Here is a 19,487-nt window from a genome sequence, read left to right as displayed (position 1 = left end):
TGAGCCAAAGATGTGATTTTAATTGTCTTGGAAATGCGTAGGTACTAGAGGAGGGCTGTCAAATCACAGTCCATCCAGCTCCCGAGGGGATACCTAGAGGCCCTGAGAGGACTCTAAGTCTTGTGAAAAGGCCCTGCTCCTAGCCTACAAGAAGGTATGGATGCTTGGCCCTAGGTCAAATATAGCATTCCACAAAGTGGTAGGAGCCATGTAGCATGCCTAGGCCCAGGTCAGGTACTCTAGCTCCTGGTTTGAAGTAAAGTGGACTGCACTTTCTTCTTGTATGGCTCCCCAGGTTTCTTTTAGCAACTTCAGGGGCTGGATTAGCCCTCAAACCCACAGAAGACGCAGGCCTACTGCACACAAACACACCATGCCTGCCACTCACCATCCGCTTCATCTCCTTGGACACCTGGTTGCCACCCAGGTGGTTGTAGAAGGGGCGCTCAGCGCCCCAGTGTGGAGGGTTGTGCCCAATGGAGTTGGTTCTCTGGCGGTTCATCTTAGCGATCATGGCCTTTTCTTCTTTCTGAAAAGTGACCCAAAAGCATCAGCCTGTAAATAGGCCCATTGGGAACTGTGTGTAGGGAGATCCTCACTCCTCCCAGGAATACATACTCAACCAAGCAGAGTTAGAGGCATTTTCCCTCCTTTTGCACACAGCCCAAGGACTGTCAGGATCCTAGAGCTCTCAAACACTAGCATCTCAGACCCCCCAAACTCCTATGCCAGCCGGGACTGTCCCAATGGAGTGTAGGTAAAAAGTGGTCTTGTGAGAAAGGAGTTGTTTGTAAGGTGTTCTCTCTTTAAGTTAGACAACAAAATTCTATCCTGAAGCCCCTCAAAACTAATTTCATATCCTTCCCTCTCCACAGGCTTAGTGGATGCATGGCTGCTTCCTCTCTTCTGCTCTGGGGGCACTGTGGGAGGGCTGAGCCAAGCCAGCTGACTTCTAGGCCTCTCACCCTGTCAATTATGAGGCTCTGCTCATTGGAATGGGGATTCAGGACAAGGGATGTCTCTGTCTACAGCCTCAGGGAGGAACAGAACCTGGGGCTGAAGGAGTTCAGGGCAAGACTGAAGGAGAGAACCTTTGGGACTCCAGACTCCACCTAACTTCTCCCCTAGGCAATTTCTAGCAGAAGACAGTAGGATGTACCTCTGCTCCAAGAGAAGTTTGGGTCACTGAATCCTAAGATTCAGATTGGACATGACTGTACAAATAGAGCCTCCACCAGCTGCAATACTCTCCCTGGCATGTCTAACTCCTGCCTGTCTATTCACCCAAGTGAGCATCAGAGGTAAAGCGTTAGGGGAGGCCTAAGGTAGCCCTTTCCTCAACTACCTCCTTTGTGGATGAGGGGCTGGGGCCACTCAGTGTGCTCCAGATAACACTGTGGGATGGGGTTGTCCCTCTCTCCATCTCTCTGCCTCTACTTCATCTCCTCTGGGCCATTTATCAACTAGAAGAACCCAGAGTAGGAAGAAAGGCTGGAGGCCCTGTGGACCAGAAGCCAAAAGCAAGAATGTGGGAAGGGCATGAGAAGCATCAGTTCATCTACACTCTGGTCTGCGATGTCCTGAGAGGCTGTCCTCAAAGCACCCTGAATTCTCCCATGGTTCTTTTCTGCAGGGAGTGAATGAGTCTGGTGCAGCCCCTACGAAGGCCAGAGGGGTACGCAGAGCAAGGTGCTCCTTTCCTGTCCCTCACAGGGGGCACTGCTCTACTTCCCCTTGAAAATCAGGTGCTGCTGCCACCCAACACTTCCCCTGTGTTGTTCTCACATCTACAGTGTCTCCAGTCTAACTCCTGAAGAAAAGAACCAGGAAGTCTTTCTCCACCAAAGGGCACCGACCCACAGATCAGCTCAGTGAGAAGTATCAGGCATTTTAATTTAGAGAGAATAGAAAATGTTCATTTGTTTTAAAAATGAAGAATGTGAAACATGACCCTATTTAAAAATAGAACCCTGAAGCCTGCTAATAATTCAGTTTCATACTCTGGCAAATGTGGGCTGGGACAGAAAAGGGTAAAAGAATGAAACAAGAAAGTAAAAAGAGAAAAAGATAGTTTCAAGAATCAAAGACATAGATGAGGGTTGAGGTTAACACAGGTTTGTCCAACAGAACGGTAATGAGAGTAAGAAAGAGCTAGACAGAGTGAGAGTGAGATAGTAATTATGAGAATAAGAGAGAGAGTGTGTGTGTGTGTGTATGAGGGAGAGAGAGAGAGAGAGAGAAATATTCCTTTGGTAAAAGACAGATGGAGATATAAAGAACACCTGCTGCTTCCGCTCCATCCTGTAGCCTTCTGAACTGAGGCTTGCTACATTTGAGCAACAGACAAATGTTCCCCTTTTGCTACCAGCCTTTGCAGGGCCTGACTCAATCCTGCAGAAGCCACTACTACATAAGGAATTTGTGACTTTGCTCAAGGAAAGAGGAAGAAGAGAAGGAAGCAACCAGCCATAAAAAGTGAAAACCTCCCTCTGGAAATGAACGGGCCGCTGGCTCCCAGGCCCTGGCCTACAGACCCGCTTCTGAGTGCAGCGCAGGATGAGGAAGGTCTCAATACTGTGTTCCTTGAGGTAGGCGTTGCGCTCGCCCCCACAGCCTGGCTCCACCTCGTAGTCCCCATTCAGATAGTTGAGTGTGGCTTTGGTGATGTGGATGCGTCTGCAGGCGGGAAGGGCAGAAAATGTGAACTCACCACTCATGTTCCAATTCAAAACAACATTGCAACTCTGATAAAACCCCAATGCAAATCCCAGGCCCCAAATCTCAGGCTCAGATGTATACCCCAACTTTGGCTATATGCTTGTCATACTGTCAACACAGCACTTAAAGGCCAAGTTCCAGCAAACACCAACTGTATCCACATAATTTCACACTCAACCTAGCATGGGTCCTATCTCCATTGCCTAGAGAACATGTCCTCCAGTCCTACAAACCTCATTCCTACTCAAAAGTCAGAAATGGCTTACAGTGACTACAGGTCTGAGCCCAAATCTTCCCAGCTTGGTATCCATGCCGTTTCTCCTAGTTGTTCTTAAAAGACCATCTGCTCTCCTTTCAGTGTTTAGAAATAATGGGTCTTCCTACACCTGGGACTCATCTTTGCTTAGTCCCTCAGCCCCAAGCTCTCCCTACCTCAATTTTTCTCATCTGTTCCAACCCTGGCCAGTTACCCAGGATAGCTGACACTTCACCTGGCCACTGAGAATTAGTCTCTGTTCTGAAGGTGATTCTATTACATCTCATATAAGACACCTCTTGGGGGCTGGGAATGTGGCTTAGTGGTAGAGTGCTTGCCTAGCATGCATGAAGCCCTGGGTTTGATTTCTCAGTACCACACACACAAAACAACAACAAAAAAAGACACCTCTCCACATATTGCCTATGGGGTGAGCTAAATGATTTGCTGAGTTGAAGAAAATCCTCCCTTCCTTCTCCTTTTTTCTCCCACAGATTGAGGAGTTGGACATTGAGCTCCCAGCCTTCACTTACCCAGCCTTGCCACCAGCCTCCATGTGGTTGGCCAGCGTGACGTCGTTAGACCAGACGTCGAACTGCCACTTCCTGAGACCAAGGACACCGCAGTGTACTCTCCCGCTGTGAATTCCCACGCGCATGTTCACGTTCACCCCTGTCACCTCCCGGACCAACCTGGGGATGGAGCAGGGGTAAGGCTGGGAGAGGGTCAGGGGCCAGGCACACAGAGTAGAAATGAGGCTGGAAGGTGTAGCTGAGGGTGGGAGGAATGGGAAAGTGTTAGGGTCAAAAAGGCATTTCTCTCTGATCTGGCCTAGAGTGTGAGATGTTCAATCCGAAGAAGACTGAGGGATGGGACTGCACAAGTGCTCAGAACTGCTCAGGTTCACTAACCTAAGAAGTGCTGTTCCTGATCTTGGCCACAAGGTGGCGGGGTATTGCACACTAAAACCAACACACACACTCTCTCTCTCTCTCTCTCTCTCTCTCTCTCTCTCTCTCTCTCTCTCTCTCTCTCTCTCTCTCTCTGCTATTGCTACCCATAGTCAATTAGACTACATTCACACAAATATAGGGATTCTTTAGTGCCAACTGGGATCTAACAGTCACTTCAAAACCCAATCATAATGCTTTTGGGGTAAGACAAAAGTGGATTTTGGATTATCTATTTATTGGGTTGATCCAAGTTGCTGATTCTTCAACATTAGGAGGAGGCTGGAGAAAGGTGGTTACCTGGGTTTTAGGGGAGGATACGTGCCCTGATTAGGAGAAAAGGGGAGCCTGGGTAGGTACAGGGGTCTAAGGGTACTCTGTGTCCTACAGGGCAGCCTCTAAGCCTGCTACATGCACCATGTGCTCAAGGATCCACAGAAGATGGGAAGAGTCCTCTATGTATTGCCTCCCATATTGGGGAAGGGAGCTGCAGAGCAGGAGGGAACCTATACAGCTGCATCTGGGACTCACAGGCTGCCCATGGTCTGTAGAAGAGGGTGCAGGTGCTGGGGGCATGTGAATGCAAGTCGTTTTCACTTTTTGGGGACAAGCCCTTCCTCACAACCTGAGCATTGATGCAAACTCAGCCAACTTACAGGAGCAGTAATCTGACTTGACGTGTGCCCTCCACCTCACCCTACCAGAGAGAGAACACTCAGGTCATCCATCATTTCTCCTGGGATCTACTCGGTTAATGCTTTTACTGTAGCAATGCCCTCCTCATAATACTTTGTCTCTCTTGCTTTGTAGTGTCCATATGAAGTATGTGGCACAGAGCAACAGGCCAAGCCTCTCCCACCCACATGATCAGTCCTGTCTTCATCAGTCTTTTGGCTGGTCAGTCATTAGGTCCAGCTGTGGGCAGTCCTCTGGAGTGGACAGCATGCGGAGGTGGGCACTTACGAGATAGCCTCGATCATGTCCATGCCCATCTCCACACAGCAGTGGGCATGGTCAGCCCTGGCTTCAGGCAGCCCCGAGACACAGTAGTAGCAATCCCCCAGGATCTTAATCCGTAAACAGTGATTCTCCTGCAAAGTAAATTCACATTAAAAATTAAAAACGGTGAGAGAGGGAGTGAGAGAGAAGGAAATGGGCAGCTAACAAATTCACCCCATGCTGCAGTACCTTGCTTTATAGGGTGGCAAATGCAGTCAGTACTGGAACTTTTGTCTGGCCCCAGCCAGGCTTATAAGGAGGGCAGGACCAAGTGGTGGGCTGAGGGGGCAGGCTAAGCAGCCCACAGGGAAGCACTGTAGCCAGGCCAAGGATCTAACTGTTATGAACCACTGCTGTACAGTTGGCTGGTCCACTGCCCTCACTAACTAGGGAAGCCATACCAGCTGGGGTAGGGGAGGCTTCAGGCATAGGGGGAGCATCCCTGGTCCCGATCTATGCTCTAGGAGTGAACTCTGACTCTTGGGCCAAGATTCTATGGGTGGTTTTATTTTTCTTGTTAAACAAAAAGACTGAAGCAGGCACAAATAAGCTTGAACTAAACTTCCCTTGGCTCTTGGTCTGTCTGAGACTTTTAACATTGTTCTGCTAAACCGGTAAGCACATGAGTGCCAAGAAGCCAACCGAGCTGCAGCACCTGCCACTGTTCCTTGCTGAGTGAAGGAGTTGCAGGGATGCTGGCAGGCCACCGTCAATCCATTGCTGGGAGTCGGATGGGCTGTCATTAATCAGCAATTATGAGCTGCCACGCTCTGCCATGAAGCTGAAACTCTGGGACTTAAGTGTCTGTGTGGCCTCAACTCTTTAGAGACCCATTTAATTCCCAGGGGATGAGCATGGCCCATGCACTTAGCGCAAAGCCCAGTGGTGTAAAACCACTACCAATGCTTGCAGAGGTTCTGAACGGCCCCCAACCACACCAACCTCTTTATCTAAAGTTTGGCCTGGAGTCCTGTTTATGAGCCAGTGGACATTGTATTAAGTAGCTACTTAGAATGGTTCTGTAAAAGCGTAGGCCAGGAAAGGATGATGGTGTAAGTGCTCATTCCAGAGTGCCAATTTATGAGTGTGTCATTCACCTCTTCCTGCTGTTGTTTGCATTTTATCCAAACATTGGAGAACCTCCAGGGATGGTGCATGTTCTCCTATCTCTCTGGTGAACCTCAAAAGACACGTGTCTGATTTGCCCCAAACAGAAACTATGTGGGGGAATCTTGGTAATAGGACCCGCAGGCAGGTCTTGCCACCCCCTTACGTACACTGAGATGAGGAGAGTTTTCCCGTCCCCTCTGTGGAGCGGAAAGCAGCTCTGATTGCGTGGCAGATGCCACACACGGCTGATACCCAGTGTAAGGGTACACGCCTGCAGTCCAGGTTGCCCCTCTGCCTGCCATCCGTTCCCAAGGGCAAATTCTGCCCAGCAGAACTGGCACCCTGGCCTGTGCCCCTCCCAGGAGGTCAGCAGACCCTTGATATCAGGTCCCTCCCTTAACAGCCCAGACTGACCACCCTTAGGCCCCGGCTCAGGGTGACTCACCGCGGCCAGCTTGTCAAAGCGGGCGAAGAGCTCATTGAGAGTCATGACCAGCTCCTGAGCAGTGCACTGGGATGCCAGACTGGTGAACCCCTCGATGTCGGCAAAAAGGATGCTGGGGAGACAGGTGGCAAAGGGAGACCCTGCTGTAGCCTTCAAATGCACACAGTAAATCCCAATGGAAATGTGACGGTGTTGTCCCAGTGCCCATGCGTGAAGGTGGGACCTTCGCAAGGTGATAAGATCATGCGGGTGGAGCCCTCACCAATGGAGTGATAAGAAAGAAGAAACCCAAGAGCTTACAACCTGGTTCTCTGCTCTCTGCCGTGACACGATGAGATGCATGCCTAAAACCTGTAAGAGAGCCCTCAACAGAACCAGCTGGCTCTCTGATCTCAGGCTTCCAGCCTCTAGAACTATGAGCATTAAGGCTGTTTACACCCAGTCAGGTGTTCTATTACATCAGCCTGAACAGACTAGGATGGGCTCCTACATGGAAGGAAAAGTAATGGATGCAGCCAAGATCCAGCTTAGGCAGCTTAAGCCTTAGGGGGGCTGTGGTCAGCAAGCACCCTTAGAGATCCCAAACAGCTGCTGGGGAGCTGACAGAGGCCCACACTTTGGAGATGTTGGCCTGGCCTGCTAGCTGGGAGCCCTGCTCCTGTTCTACCCAAACCCTCACCGTACCCTCACATCTAATCAAGAGGGCAGGAGGCAGAAGGGGTCTGGGTGTGTGCTCTTTGAGCCTCCCCCTTCCCCTAATTCCAAGCAGCCTCTCAACACTCCTCTATTGGCATCTGAGCAATGTGCCTGGATGAGGGCACTTTATGTACGTGCTCTGGAGGGCACCTCAGTCCCAAGAAGATCTCACTTTCCTATCCCATAGAGAGGAGAACCCAACCCCAAGGGGACCCCAAACGCAGGAAGGAGAGAAAAGATACCACCACCACCCCCACAATTGGCATCTGAAAGCCTGCAACTCATCCACCAGTGCCTCTGGCCTCACCATCCAGGTGCATTAGCATAGGATCCAGCTGCCTGGATCTCTCCAGCTTGTCGTTTAGGTGTTTCCATTGAAAAGACCATGAAGCCAGAATCTATGGGAATAAAGACTCCCTATACCCATAGATTTCAGTGTTGGTTGTTGGTGGTTGTTTGCACTCTCCTTCCTTCCCCTTCCTCTTCTTGGAAAACAAAAATGTATTAAACTTCACTGCTGAAATGATGCTGGCAGTGAGCTGCGAGCCTCTGCCATGTCATCCTACCAAGTGAGGGGCCGAGCTCTGCCGAGCCTGAGCTCTTCCCAGTGAGCCTCAGGACTCCTGAGGCTCCAGGACCCATGGCCTTATTTTTAAAGTTAAGAATAAGAACTGAGTCTATTTTGCCATTATATCCTAAAAATGTGATGGTACATTAAGTTGAATCTTTATCTTTTTATTGAACATCAACAAATTATGAATATAATGTAAACTGATCAAATTGAGCTAATTAACATATAGCACCACAAAGTTACTATTAATACCTCTGCTTTGACTGAAACACTACATCCTGGGGGGGGGGGGATGGTCAGCATTTGACAAGTCTTTTTAGTCTGTGTTATGTCACCCAAGGCCCTGCTGTCAGAGGTAGTGAACAGTGCTGAACCAGTGCCCCTGTAGGAGAGGTACCTCATCCACCCCAATCATTCAAACCGGCCAGCCATTCCTTCCCAAGGGAGCACAATAAATTTACACCCTCCGATTTATTCCTTCCTTTGCTGCCTTCTGGCTGGCCCTGGCCTATGTGGCCAGAGAGGTCTCTCCTCGTGAGAACTGTAACAATCTTTTCAAGAGTAATTGTCTCCTCATCCGTCAGCCTCACCATACTTGGACTACAATAAAACCTGTATGCGAAAATGCGCTGCTTTCTGATCCTAACATGTATGAACCCACTTATGCCTCATAACCACTCCCTGAGCTCAGTATCCTTTTACAGTGAGAAAATGAAAGCACAGAAAGGTTGAGTCACGAGTGTAAGACCACATAGGCAACTGAACCCAAACGCCAGGGGTAGAGCCAGTATGTACTATACTGTTGCCAGCCCCTCAGCCAGATTAAGTGACATGTCCCATACTGTGACCCCTCACCCTGGCACTGACTATGGAACAGAGAAAAGCACAGATATACAGGTGGGCCGCCGGTGGGCCTATGCCAGGCTGCTGTGGCCCTGCTGAGACAGGTCATTCTCCAGAGCTCACCAGACAACAAACTAAACCACCAGACAGAAAGAGGCAGAGCCCCCAGGGAACATATCAGGGATTTGGGCCAGGCTGTCCACCTCCCAGGACAAACACAGGAGCTGAGTTCATACCTGAGTGCCCCAGCGGTCCAGTCCCTGTCTAGACTAGAGACAATTACAGGAGAGAGAGCAGAGAGAATGCGGGGATAGGACAGGTATGAAGGGTGCTACACATAAGAGCACAAGAAGGAAAGAGGAGGAGTACAGGAGACACCTTCTAAAACAGTCAAAGGGCTAAGAAGCCTGCTCCAGAGAGACCAGAGCTCCATGGTGTGGTCTGAGAGATGAGAGGCATGAGTTCTGAGGCGTACGACCGCCTGGAGGATGGGCTTTCTGCCCTGCATGGAGAGAAGCTATGTTATGACACCTGAGTATGCTGGGGCAACAGTGTACGCCTTCAATCTGGCCCCCCTTCTCCGTGTGTCTCAGATGACCACCCCAATCTACCTGGGGACAAGGAGATCTCTCCTCCCAGTCTCTGTAAAAGTACCTGTTATATAATTTCCTGGAAATTGTTCATCTCTCAGGAAATCAAAACCAAGGTAGGATCAAGATCAGCTGCACATGAGCCAAGAAACCCAGTCAGCAAGTGTCTGTCCCTTAGGCTAACGTCTAGCATCAGTACTTCAAATGCAAGGTTGCCAGACACCAGGCTCAATAGCTGGGCCACCCTGAGGATACCCAGCAAAAACCTGGCTTTGGGGCTGATGAGCCTCCAATGGTAGAAAGAGCAAAGGCAGGACTGCTACTGAGACAGATAACCCCCTGTACCAAGCACAGCAGAAGAGGTGGAACAAGGGTTGGCCAGAGAAACATGAGGCGTGTATGGATCCGGAGGCTTCTCTGAGCTCTGAGCTCACTAAGCCACCTAGGAAGGACAAACACTGCGATGCTCAGGCCTGTGATCACTGTCTACAGATGACCTCACCAGCTGTGTGAGCTCTTTTCTCTACCACAGGTATTACACGAGACAAAAGGTCCTTAGGCCTACATCCTGGGGAGACCATCTATGGAGAGGCCCCAGTGATTCTGACCTCATCAGTCAAGGCTGAACCATTGATCATTATCTGCTCTGTTTTGTTTTTGTTTGAAGCTCACCTGGTGGTCTTACTATGTAGCCAGGGTTAACCTGCACTAGCTTAAACAGCACCTTCTCCAGGAAACTTCCACTACCTGATTTCAATTTATAATGACTCCCATAATGTCTATTCCCTGCAGTATTTTTTTTTCATAATACTCTCAACCCCTTAGCCAGTTGTGTTTTCCAGTTGTAGTCGCCTATGGCCAACTGTGACCTGAAAATATAAAGAGGTAGATTGTACACCCTCCTTACCAGTATGATAAAACCCTGTGCCACCCTATTCTGTCTCACTCAGCATATGTACACTGTATATACCATCTGCCTGGTAGTCACCTTGGAGAAGGCTCAGTTACTATATTGACTGGCACAGTTATCACAGTACTTCTGTTCAAGTGACCTTCTTTAAATTATTAATGGCTTCAAAGCACAAGAATAGTAATGCTGGTAACTCATATATGTCAAAGAGAAGCTTTTAAAATGCTTCCTTTAAATATGAACTCTTACAGTAGTTATACTTGCTTGCACAGGAAGAAAAGAAACCACAAAATACACAGGGTTCAAACCCAATGACTTGTGGATCAGGCATCTACTCAGGTGCTTGGAAAAATACCTTGATTTGATAAGGGTCAACAACAGCACTGTTTATTACTATTGGTGTTTCCCTTCACTACATTTCGAGCTCATGATTCTTGTTATCTCCCAGGTCCTCTAGAATCTGTGATTAAAGACTGGCTAAGTGAGGGGCAGGCTCTAGCCCCCACATCTAGCCTAATATCCAATATATAGTAGGAACCCACAATTAGTATGGTAAGACTGCCATAACAATGTGGCTTAAACAACAGAAATCTGTTCTTCACTATTCTGGAGACTATTAAGTCTGAAATGAGGGTGCTGGCAGGACCATGGCTGGACAGAAAGAGTCGTGGTTTCTTCCTAGATTCTGGTGGGTTTGTTGATCCTTGGCACCCCTCAGCTTGCAGCTGTATCACTAACTTACTTCTGCTGCTGTACTCACCTAGTATGCTCCCTGTACATCTCCATTCATTACAAGGACACCAGTTATATTGGACAAGGGGCCCACCACATTCTCAACCTGATTTCCTCTCCAAAGACTCTATAATAATTCCCTGTTATCTACAGGGGTTCTGCTCAAAGACCCTCAGGGGTCTGAAACCACGGAGAGCACAGAACTTCACAGGTACTATGTTTTTTCTATAGACATGTACCTATGATAAAGTTTAATTTATAAATTACATGGAGTAAGAGACTAACAACAATTGCTAACATTATGAATAGAACAGTCATAACAATATACAATAATCAAAGTTATATGAATGTGTGTGGTCTCTCTTTCAAAATAGCTTACTGTACTATTTTCCACCCTTATTCCCCTTCTTACTTGAGGTTAACTAGGGGTCACTAAAACCTCAGAAAGCAGAGTCTTGGAAAAGGGTGTTCACTGCATTTCCAAATAAGGTCACATTCACAGGTACCAGGAGTTACAACTTCAATATATCTTTTAGGCAGACACAGTTCAACCCACAATAGTGCCTGATGCTTGCTTGTCAAAAAGAAAAAGCCAAACTAGTTAGAAACTCCAAATTATGATGAGTTCTCTCTTCTTCCACATGGGGTCTCTTAGAGTCCCAAACATCACCTGAGGCTTGGGCCTGGCCCCTGGCAAGTATTCCCACAACTCCTAGAACAAGTAGGAGGCAAGATCACCAAGAACACAGACAGCTTCCTGGTCGGGGGGCCAGGAGACATGGGAAATACATGGTCACATGAGGGCCACTGGGGTGGGCTTAGAAACCAGTCTCTCCAGCTCCTAGGCCTCTGCTCTTCTGGACTCTTCAAGGTTCTTCTCAGCTGCTAGGAACCAGGGAAGGCAAGTAACTTGCAGGTGGCCAGCTTCTGACCTGGCAGGCAGAAGCTCAAACAAGGTCTTTGGGGCCCTGACTCTGTGCCCCATTGCCTCTCTTTGTGGACACTACCAGCCCCTGTCAGAGGTGGAGGTGGCAGTGTCCGTTCCCTGCTCAGTGCAGGAAGATTGTGCTTTGCTGCCTGCAGAGCCTCCTTTATTTTGTGAGGTCTCCCAACAGCAGAAGGCCTAAATTTCCAGATGTGCTCCTTGGGGATTCTGAAGCCACTTCACAAGCCAGCCTTGGGCCTTAGTCAGCCCCACTCAAGAGGCCCCTCTTGGGGCTGGGAAGGAGGCTCAGTGGTAGAGTGCTTGCCTTGCATGCCTGAGGCCCTGGGTTCGATTCCTCAGCACCACATAAGCAGAAAAAGGCGGAAGTGACGTTGTGACTCAAGTGGTAGAGTGCTAGCCTTGAGCTGAAGAGCTGAGGGACAGCGCCCAGACCCAGAGTAAGAGGTCCTCTTGGCTACTGGCACAGGCTTTCATGGCAGGTGCCCAGATACTGGGGTAAGGCCCATGCTTGGAAGTGAAATCCCTAACTCCTTTCTCCCTGTTTGTTACAATGACTCTTGCCTTAACTCCATAGGCACAAATGTCAAGTGCATCACCCTAGTTATCAAACGGACCCTTCTGCTTCCCTGCACAGGTTTAGCTCAGCTCTGTCCCAGGCATTTCTTCAGTGTTATTTGCTCCTGTTGCCAACAGGCCTGTCAGCATCTGGCCTTGCTTCCTTACACAGCCATATTCTGCAGCATCCCTGGACTGAGCTCTGCTTGTGGCTTGGGCAAGGTGGCAGTGCTGACAACCAGTCCCTCAGCACCAGGCACTGCGAGAGCTCTTACCCTATATCCTGAGTCAGTCTGTGGGGGGAGGGTCATAAGGTATAGAATTTGAGCAGGAAGTAGTGTGGCAAGGCCTCAGTCATCACTTAGAATGCTAGGCCTCATGGGATATGGTGGTGCTGTGGCACGAACCACCCTAGAGGCTCCCCAGAGCGTGGACTAGGGAGCTGAAATAGCTAGACATATTTATCAACCAGTCCTCTGTTTGTGACCAACAAGGACTTGTCCCCATCAGCATGCCTTCTCTCTTGTTCCAAATCACCCAGCCTGGACAGTCACTTTGGTACATGCCCCTCCCCACCCCCTCCTCAGGTAAAGGAGGAGCAGTGCGTCATTCACATCCACTAGGTGAGTTAGCACCAGCAGGTGTGAACAGACGCCAGAGGGCTGATTGCCAAGCTGGGGAGGGGTGTAGGAAAAAAGGCAGGAGAGGATGCCTAATGAACTGACAACACCCAGAGCCATCTGAGGGCACAGGCTGGGAAAGGGCAGGGAGGTGGCAAAGGACAGAATGATGAACACACTGTTGTCTGCACAAATATCATCCAACATCACCAACAAGAGAATCTGCCTTGGGTCAGCTGTGCTCTCTACTCTTTTTTTAAATTGTTTTTATTGTATAAATCCTGTACAGAAGGGTTACATTTACATGAGCAAGGTAATGAGTACATTTCTTATCCAGCATTGTTGCCTCCTCCTTTGTTTTTCCCCTACCATCCCTTTCCTCCCACCTTTAACTCCGTCTTGTGCATACTAGGCAAATGCTTCCCCACTAGGCTATGTGTCCAATTCTGATCTTTTTGTCTTTTGAACTTCTTTGGATCTCTTATTTGTTCTATTTTTTTTTTTGGATGTTAACATGCCACTTTTTAATATGGTTGTGACTATCACCTGATTTTTCATTGTGCTCTCTACTCTTACAGAAATAAGACACTCACTGCAGCAAGTAGAGTCCAAGAAAAGGGACTTCAGGGGGCTTAGGGTCAAGGAAAGTCCTACAGTCTACTATGCTAGCCGTAGGGCCTCTTATAGACCCCATCCTACCCCTCACCCACATCCTATCCCTACCATCCATGCAATGGAACTGACTACACCACGTTCTGAGTGCATGCTCCTGCAGAATCTGGGGAAACAGTTCCTAAAAGAGACAGATGCGGAAGGAGGAGGAGATAGCACCAAGACCCAGCCACAGGTGGCAAGAGGATGGGAGATAGGGCCTGGATTCCAAATCTTACTACAAAAAAATGAGGCCGGTGCTGGGAAGGTGGCTCAGTGGTAGAGCACTTGTCTTGCATGCATGAGGCCCTGGGTTCGATTCCTCAGCACCACATAAGCAAAAAGAAAAAAGCCAGAAGTGGCACTCTGGCTCAAGTGGTAGAGTGTTAGCCTTGAGCTGAAGAGCTGAGAGACAGTGCCCAGGCCCAGAGTTCAGGCCCCACGGCTGGACCCCCCCGCCCAAAAAAATGAGGCCTTTGTGTAATAAAAAAAAATGTTTATGCTGGAAAGGTTGAAAACAAATCAAAAATTTCTTTTAAGACATGATTCTAACTGGTCCCTCTTCTAGCTATTTTCCTTGACCTCCTCCAGCCAAAAACAATCTTTCTTATGTCTGAATTCTTAATAAATCAAAACCGATTACAAGTATGACAAAGGTATAGGCTGACAGGCTTAACTGATCACAAGACATAGAAAGTCCTTGCCGGCTGATGGCTCATTCCCCACTGACCCCCATTTAGTGACCCAGGAAAAACCCAAGACTTTGGTCCACCAGATGAGAATGCAGAAGAAAATGAACCCTTGTGCATGGCTGTAGGAAGGTCCAATGGTAAAAAGGGAAACAAGCAAAATGGTCCCTCAAAAAATGGAACACAGGCCCAGCAATCCCACTTCTGGGTATACACCCAAATGAAATGAAATGAAAGCAGAGACATGAATAGATATTTGTGTGCCCGTGTGCACTGCAGCATCATTCACAGCATCCAAAAGGTGAAAGCACCCAGGTGTGTATCAATGGCTAGATAAACAGAATGGTGCTTACACAGACAAATGAGACATTAATGAGACATTATTCACTCCTTAAAAAGAAGGAAATTCTAACACATGCTGCAACATAGGCAAACGTTGAGAACATTACACTAAGGAAAATGAGTGACAAAAAAGCACAAATTCTGTATGACTCTACTTCCACAAAATATTTAGAGCAGTCAGATTCATAAGGACAGAAAGCAGCATGGTGGCTTCCAGCAGCCAGCTGAGAGATGAGTTGTTGTTTAATGTGTACATAGTTTTGGTTTGGGAAAATAAGTGTCTGGAAATGGATGTGGTGACAGTTACATAAGAATGTGAATGCATGCAATGCCACTCAGTTGTACACTCACAAATGATAAATTTCAAAGATGAATTTTTAAGTCTAGCTAGGCACCAGTGGCTCAGACCTGTAATCTTTGCTACACAGGAGACTGGGATCTGAAGGATCACAGTTCAAGTCCAGCCTGAGCAGAAAAGCTCACTAGAATCTATCTCTAAAAATTAGCTAGCAAAAGGTAGGTCTGGAGGCATGGCTCAATGATAGAGTACCAGCTTAGCAAGAATGAGGCCCTGAGCTCAAATTCCAATACCATTTTAAAAAAGACGTAATTCTTTTTACCACAACTCAAACAATATTAGAGATCCAACCTCAGTTTTCCCTAACAGGGCTTGACTAGGTTGTCCAACTGCATTCCCATAGCATTTCACTTAGTCCTTCTCTCACTGTGGGGGCTGGATAATGTTCTAAGGAACAAAGACATTCTCTTTTTCATAGTGGTAGCCTGGCTTGTAGTAGTAGCTCAGTTGTGCAATGAATAAAACAGCCACATAAATACCACCTGTGTCTATAATTGGTATGGATGTAGAATTCGGCAAACTTTGCCTAGCATCAGGCTCAAGGTGATAATGGATCATTTGTGTGGTCTAGTTGAGGACATGCAGAGAGGTAAATATTTTCCATCCTCTGCCAACAGGGGGCACAAACTACCCATGGGTATCTGAGCATCTTAGACATGAACCATGGTCATTATCATTCAGAACCACACCTGAGCCAGACACCAGAGCAACCTAGGGAATGTAGCCAAGTCCTTGAAGGAGACAAGAAAGGAGATAATAACCTTAAAAGGGGGGAGGAGTTAAGGAGAAGGGATCAGAGGATGAGGGGCCAGGCATCTCTCTCCCTAGACCCTCCATCCTGTTTTCTCATTCGTAGGCCACATCAGCAGCCCCCTGTGCCAGGACTATAGGTCTAATACATAGGGCTCCTGGGTGTCAAGGAATGAGCCTTTTTTTTTTTCTTTCTCTCTTGCACTCTAGCTTAGTTTTCTTGATTATAGCTGAACCTCTACCACTTCAGCCACCATCTCTAGTCCTGATTTTTTGCCAGTTGACTGAAGACAAAGATCTTGTAGACTTTTCTGCCCAGGCTGGCTTCAAACTGTGATCTAAGCCTTTTGAGAGGCTAAGACTACAGGCATGAGCCACTGGGCACCTGACTTCATATGCGAGGCTTATCCAAGCGCTTGAATCAAGACTGCACCAACAACACCATCCTGAGTGGGGAGGATGCAGGGAGCACTGATGGACCTTGGGAGAATCTTATTCCTCAGCATGGGACTTACACCCCATGGGGCTGAACTCTGACCCACTCCACCATCTTCAACCTTTAAAAATTAAAGGGCTTACGCATGAGCCAATCTAGTGAAATACAAAGCCTTCTTCATTCAGGAGGACTCACTGTAGATACGGAGAGTCCCCGGCATTCCCCGTGCCCTGCGGTTTGGGGTAGTAGGTTACAATGCCTTGATTCTGTCCTGGCAATCTTTCTATCTCTAAGGCTATCAGCCTGCAGCCTCCAGGCCAGGTCAGAGCTGAAGGTTTCCAGACCCTCCCCTCGGTTCACCTCCCAGCAGCCCTGGCAGCCAGGATGGCCTCCTATCTGTCTGCTTCCCATCTGTATCTTCTTGTCATTCTAAGAATGATCATACTCAGTAATTTAATATTGATACCCCACAAGGCCCACATTTCCTGGTTGGCTCACCCAACTCCTCTCAGAGTAAATTGTGAAACTTCACAATTTACCAATAACTCCTCATTATCTAATGGTTGTGTTCTCTAACAGAAGGGACTCCACCACACCAGAGACGGCATGTTCTAAACTTCAAGCCGCTCTTCCTAGCTCTAGTACACCTTGGCCCAGGCAGAGGTAAAACACATCTGAGTTCAAACTCCAGTTCTACTAAAAACAAGTCTTTCCAAGTTCCCCCCAAAGTACAAGTGGCAAAGCTGGGGTGTGTACCAGTCTGCTCCAGGTGGATACTCATCTCCAGCTCTCAAGATCCACTGGTGAGGATGATCTGGGTCTGTCTGGTCTATCTATGCTGGAATTGGGTGGTGTGATGCCTTCCCCAGCTGGTCTCTTCTTTGAGCACCTCTGAAGCTGGCTCAACTCCCTCCTCCCTTACAATCCCATAGCCCTTCCTGCTCCCAGAGCAGCCTCTGCTGAATATTCTGATAACTTCCTCTCTATCCTTCCAGGGATCAGAGGAGCAGCACAGTCCCCACCCAACACAAGTGGCTGCAGGGAGCAGGTACTTGTGCTATGGGAAGCAGATGGCTCCCAATACATGAGTCTGATGGAGACCAGGGTCCCAGTCAGAGGGGCTGAGAGGAAGAGGTATCTGGGGAGGGATATGGGCATTAGGAGTGGGGTATCTAGTGGCATTCTGACCTCTGGCTTGCTTCATCCTACAGCCAGTGTTGGCCCAGCACCAAAGCCTCCTACAGGCTCTTTGGCCAGTACTCACTGGTACCCCAGGACTGTGTGCTATACAAATATTCTTTGGGCCAGAGGATGATGTAGCCTCAGAGAGTGGTGGCCCCTTTCTGTCCTCTTTCCTTGCCCAGTTCAAACCCTTCTCCCCAGCATAGTCCTTAGATCTGCGCCGCATCTGTCACACTGTGGAGCTGATTTATTTTTCTTGTGGCCTTGCTCTTGGCGGGGCCAGAGAACAGCATGTCATCACCCTCTAAATATTACAACTCTGTGGAGAATTGATGAATGTGACTCATCACCTTCTTTCTCCAGCTAGAGAACCCCAGGCCTTTCTCTGTTGATAGGGGTGGGACAGTAATCATAAAAAAAACAACTGTAACAACAGTCATTGCAGCTCCCAATTACTGAACTCACGTGTCAGAAATGGTGCCAAGCACTTTCCCCACATTGTTCCATTTACACTTCACAGCCCTATTAAGTACTCCTTCTATGCTGTGATGTAGATGTGGAGTGTAAGATGCAGGGTGGCTCATGCCTGAAACTTGCCCTAGTCATACAACAGAGCTGGAATGACATGCAAAGCCACTTAACCTGAACCCCATGAGATCTCCAAGATCCTGGTGCCACAGTGTGGCTTTAAACTATGGTGCCCCTCACTACTATTCAACCCCCAACCCAAGCCAACTCCAACCCCAAAACCCAGCCCAGAAAAGCGCTTGTTTTCCCCAGCATGCTAAGGGTCCACAGTGAGCTGCCTAAGATATTTGCCTAAGATTGCGGTGGTATGCCACACCCTTTGATGTGCACCAGCCGCCTTTCTCCCTGGTGATTATTCAGTGCCCAGGAGAATTGTGGCCTTTAGTTCTCTTCTTTCATCTCTTTCCTGATTGCTGTTATTGATCCTGGTACATCCTAGACACATATACCCTCACTGTGGCTGGGGCCTGACTCATGTATGGGGAGGCTCAGGATGCTGTGATTAGGGCACTGGTTCTTTTCACCCAAAGTCACCACCACCAAGGGATAGGGTAGGAGGGACTGCTGCCATTCCCTGAGAGGATCACTGTGACCAGGCCTGAGTCAGTCCCTCAGATCAAATGCCCTAACTGGAAGGGGGCTCAGGGCTTGCAGCTGCGGGATGGAAAGGGGAGTAATGCCTGCCCGTGGGCAGAGGGGCTAAAGGAGATGGCAGGGATTGGGCAGAGACACAGGGGAGGCTTAGCGCAGCAGAGGTGTTGCTATGCCAAGTAGAGAGCCTTTTCCTTACTTTGCCAGGCTGTTTCTGAGTGGTAAATTTTCTGGATTTCTTTCGTATTGTGCTTTACATTTAAATAGAAGCTTCGGAAAACTCTGCTGAGTTAGGAGTAAACAAGGAATGTACCTTCTGTCTGGCTCTTCCAGGGACAATAGCGAGGGCCAGTGAGATAGAGAAGACAAAACTGGACTGAGAGAAAATTCCACAAAGGGTGAGCTCAGAGTTGGCTCACTGTTGAGCCACTGTTTCCCCATCTTAAATTTGAGTCTCTGTCCTAATCAGAAAGGCTATTTCTTCCTTTCCACACATACCTCTCCCCCTCTCTCTTCACATTCCATCTATCCAAGAGTCAGGCTAAATAGACTCTGAAAGCAGAAAGCGTTTAATTGGGGGAGCAATCCTCCTACTTGGTCAGCTGTGGGATTCTATACAAGTTATTACTCTCAGTGCCTCAGTTTCCTCACTTGCACAATGGGGACCGAATGAATGCATGGAAGCTCTCTGGCTGGGAGAAGTCTGTTCTGCAGAAGCAGGCGCTTGCTTGATCCCAAGTGTCTACTGCACATGGAACACACAGGCAGATGTGAGGAGCAGCAGAGAAGCCAGCATGCGTGCTTCCCGACTGGCTCACCAGCCACCTCTCTGCCTCTATCACTCTCTGGGCTCAGCCTCCTAGGGGTAACTCCTCTGCCTGGGAGACTAAGGCTGCTGCTGCTTACACAGCCCTTCCAGACATAGAGCACGGGTGGGCTGCAGGGGGCTGGAAACTGAGCACAAATATGTGGTGCGCCTACATGTTTCTCACAAAGATGTGGCCTCCCAGTTGTGAGGG

General features: G+C 48.5%; 1 protein-coding gene across 2 annotated transcripts in view; it reads right to left on the bottom strand.

Moving 5' to 3' along the window:
- The window catches only part of Adcy5 (adenylate cyclase 5), a 176,260-nt gene that overhangs the window by 63,617 nt on the left and 93,156 nt on the right, over nt 1-19,487 (bottom strand). For both annotated transcript variants that reach the window (XM_070030054.1, XM_070030053.1), the window contains exons 4-8: nt 6,479-6,590; nt 4,888-5,015; nt 3,508-3,666; nt 2,535-2,676; nt 389-529 (exon numbers count right to left, since the gene is read on the bottom strand). In XM_070030054.1, coding sequence (XP_069886155.1) covers nt 389-529; nt 2,535-2,676; nt 3,508-3,666; nt 4,888-5,015; nt 6,479-6,590 — 682 coding nt within the window. The remainder of the gene's footprint in view (nt 1-388; nt 530-2,534; nt 2,677-3,507; nt 3,667-4,887; nt 5,016-6,478; nt 6,591-19,487) is intronic.

The sequence above is a fragment of the Dipodomys merriami genome, unplaced genomic scaffold, assembly GCF_024711535.1.
Source record: "Dipodomys merriami isolate MVZ:Mamm:240054 unplaced genomic scaffold, mDipMer1.0.p SCAF_2, whole genome shotgun sequence".
In the NCBI taxonomy this organism is placed as follows: domain Eukaryota; kingdom Metazoa; phylum Chordata; class Mammalia; order Rodentia; family Heteromyidae; genus Dipodomys; species Dipodomys merriami.
This window is presented reverse-complemented; position numbering and strand designations above follow the sequence as displayed.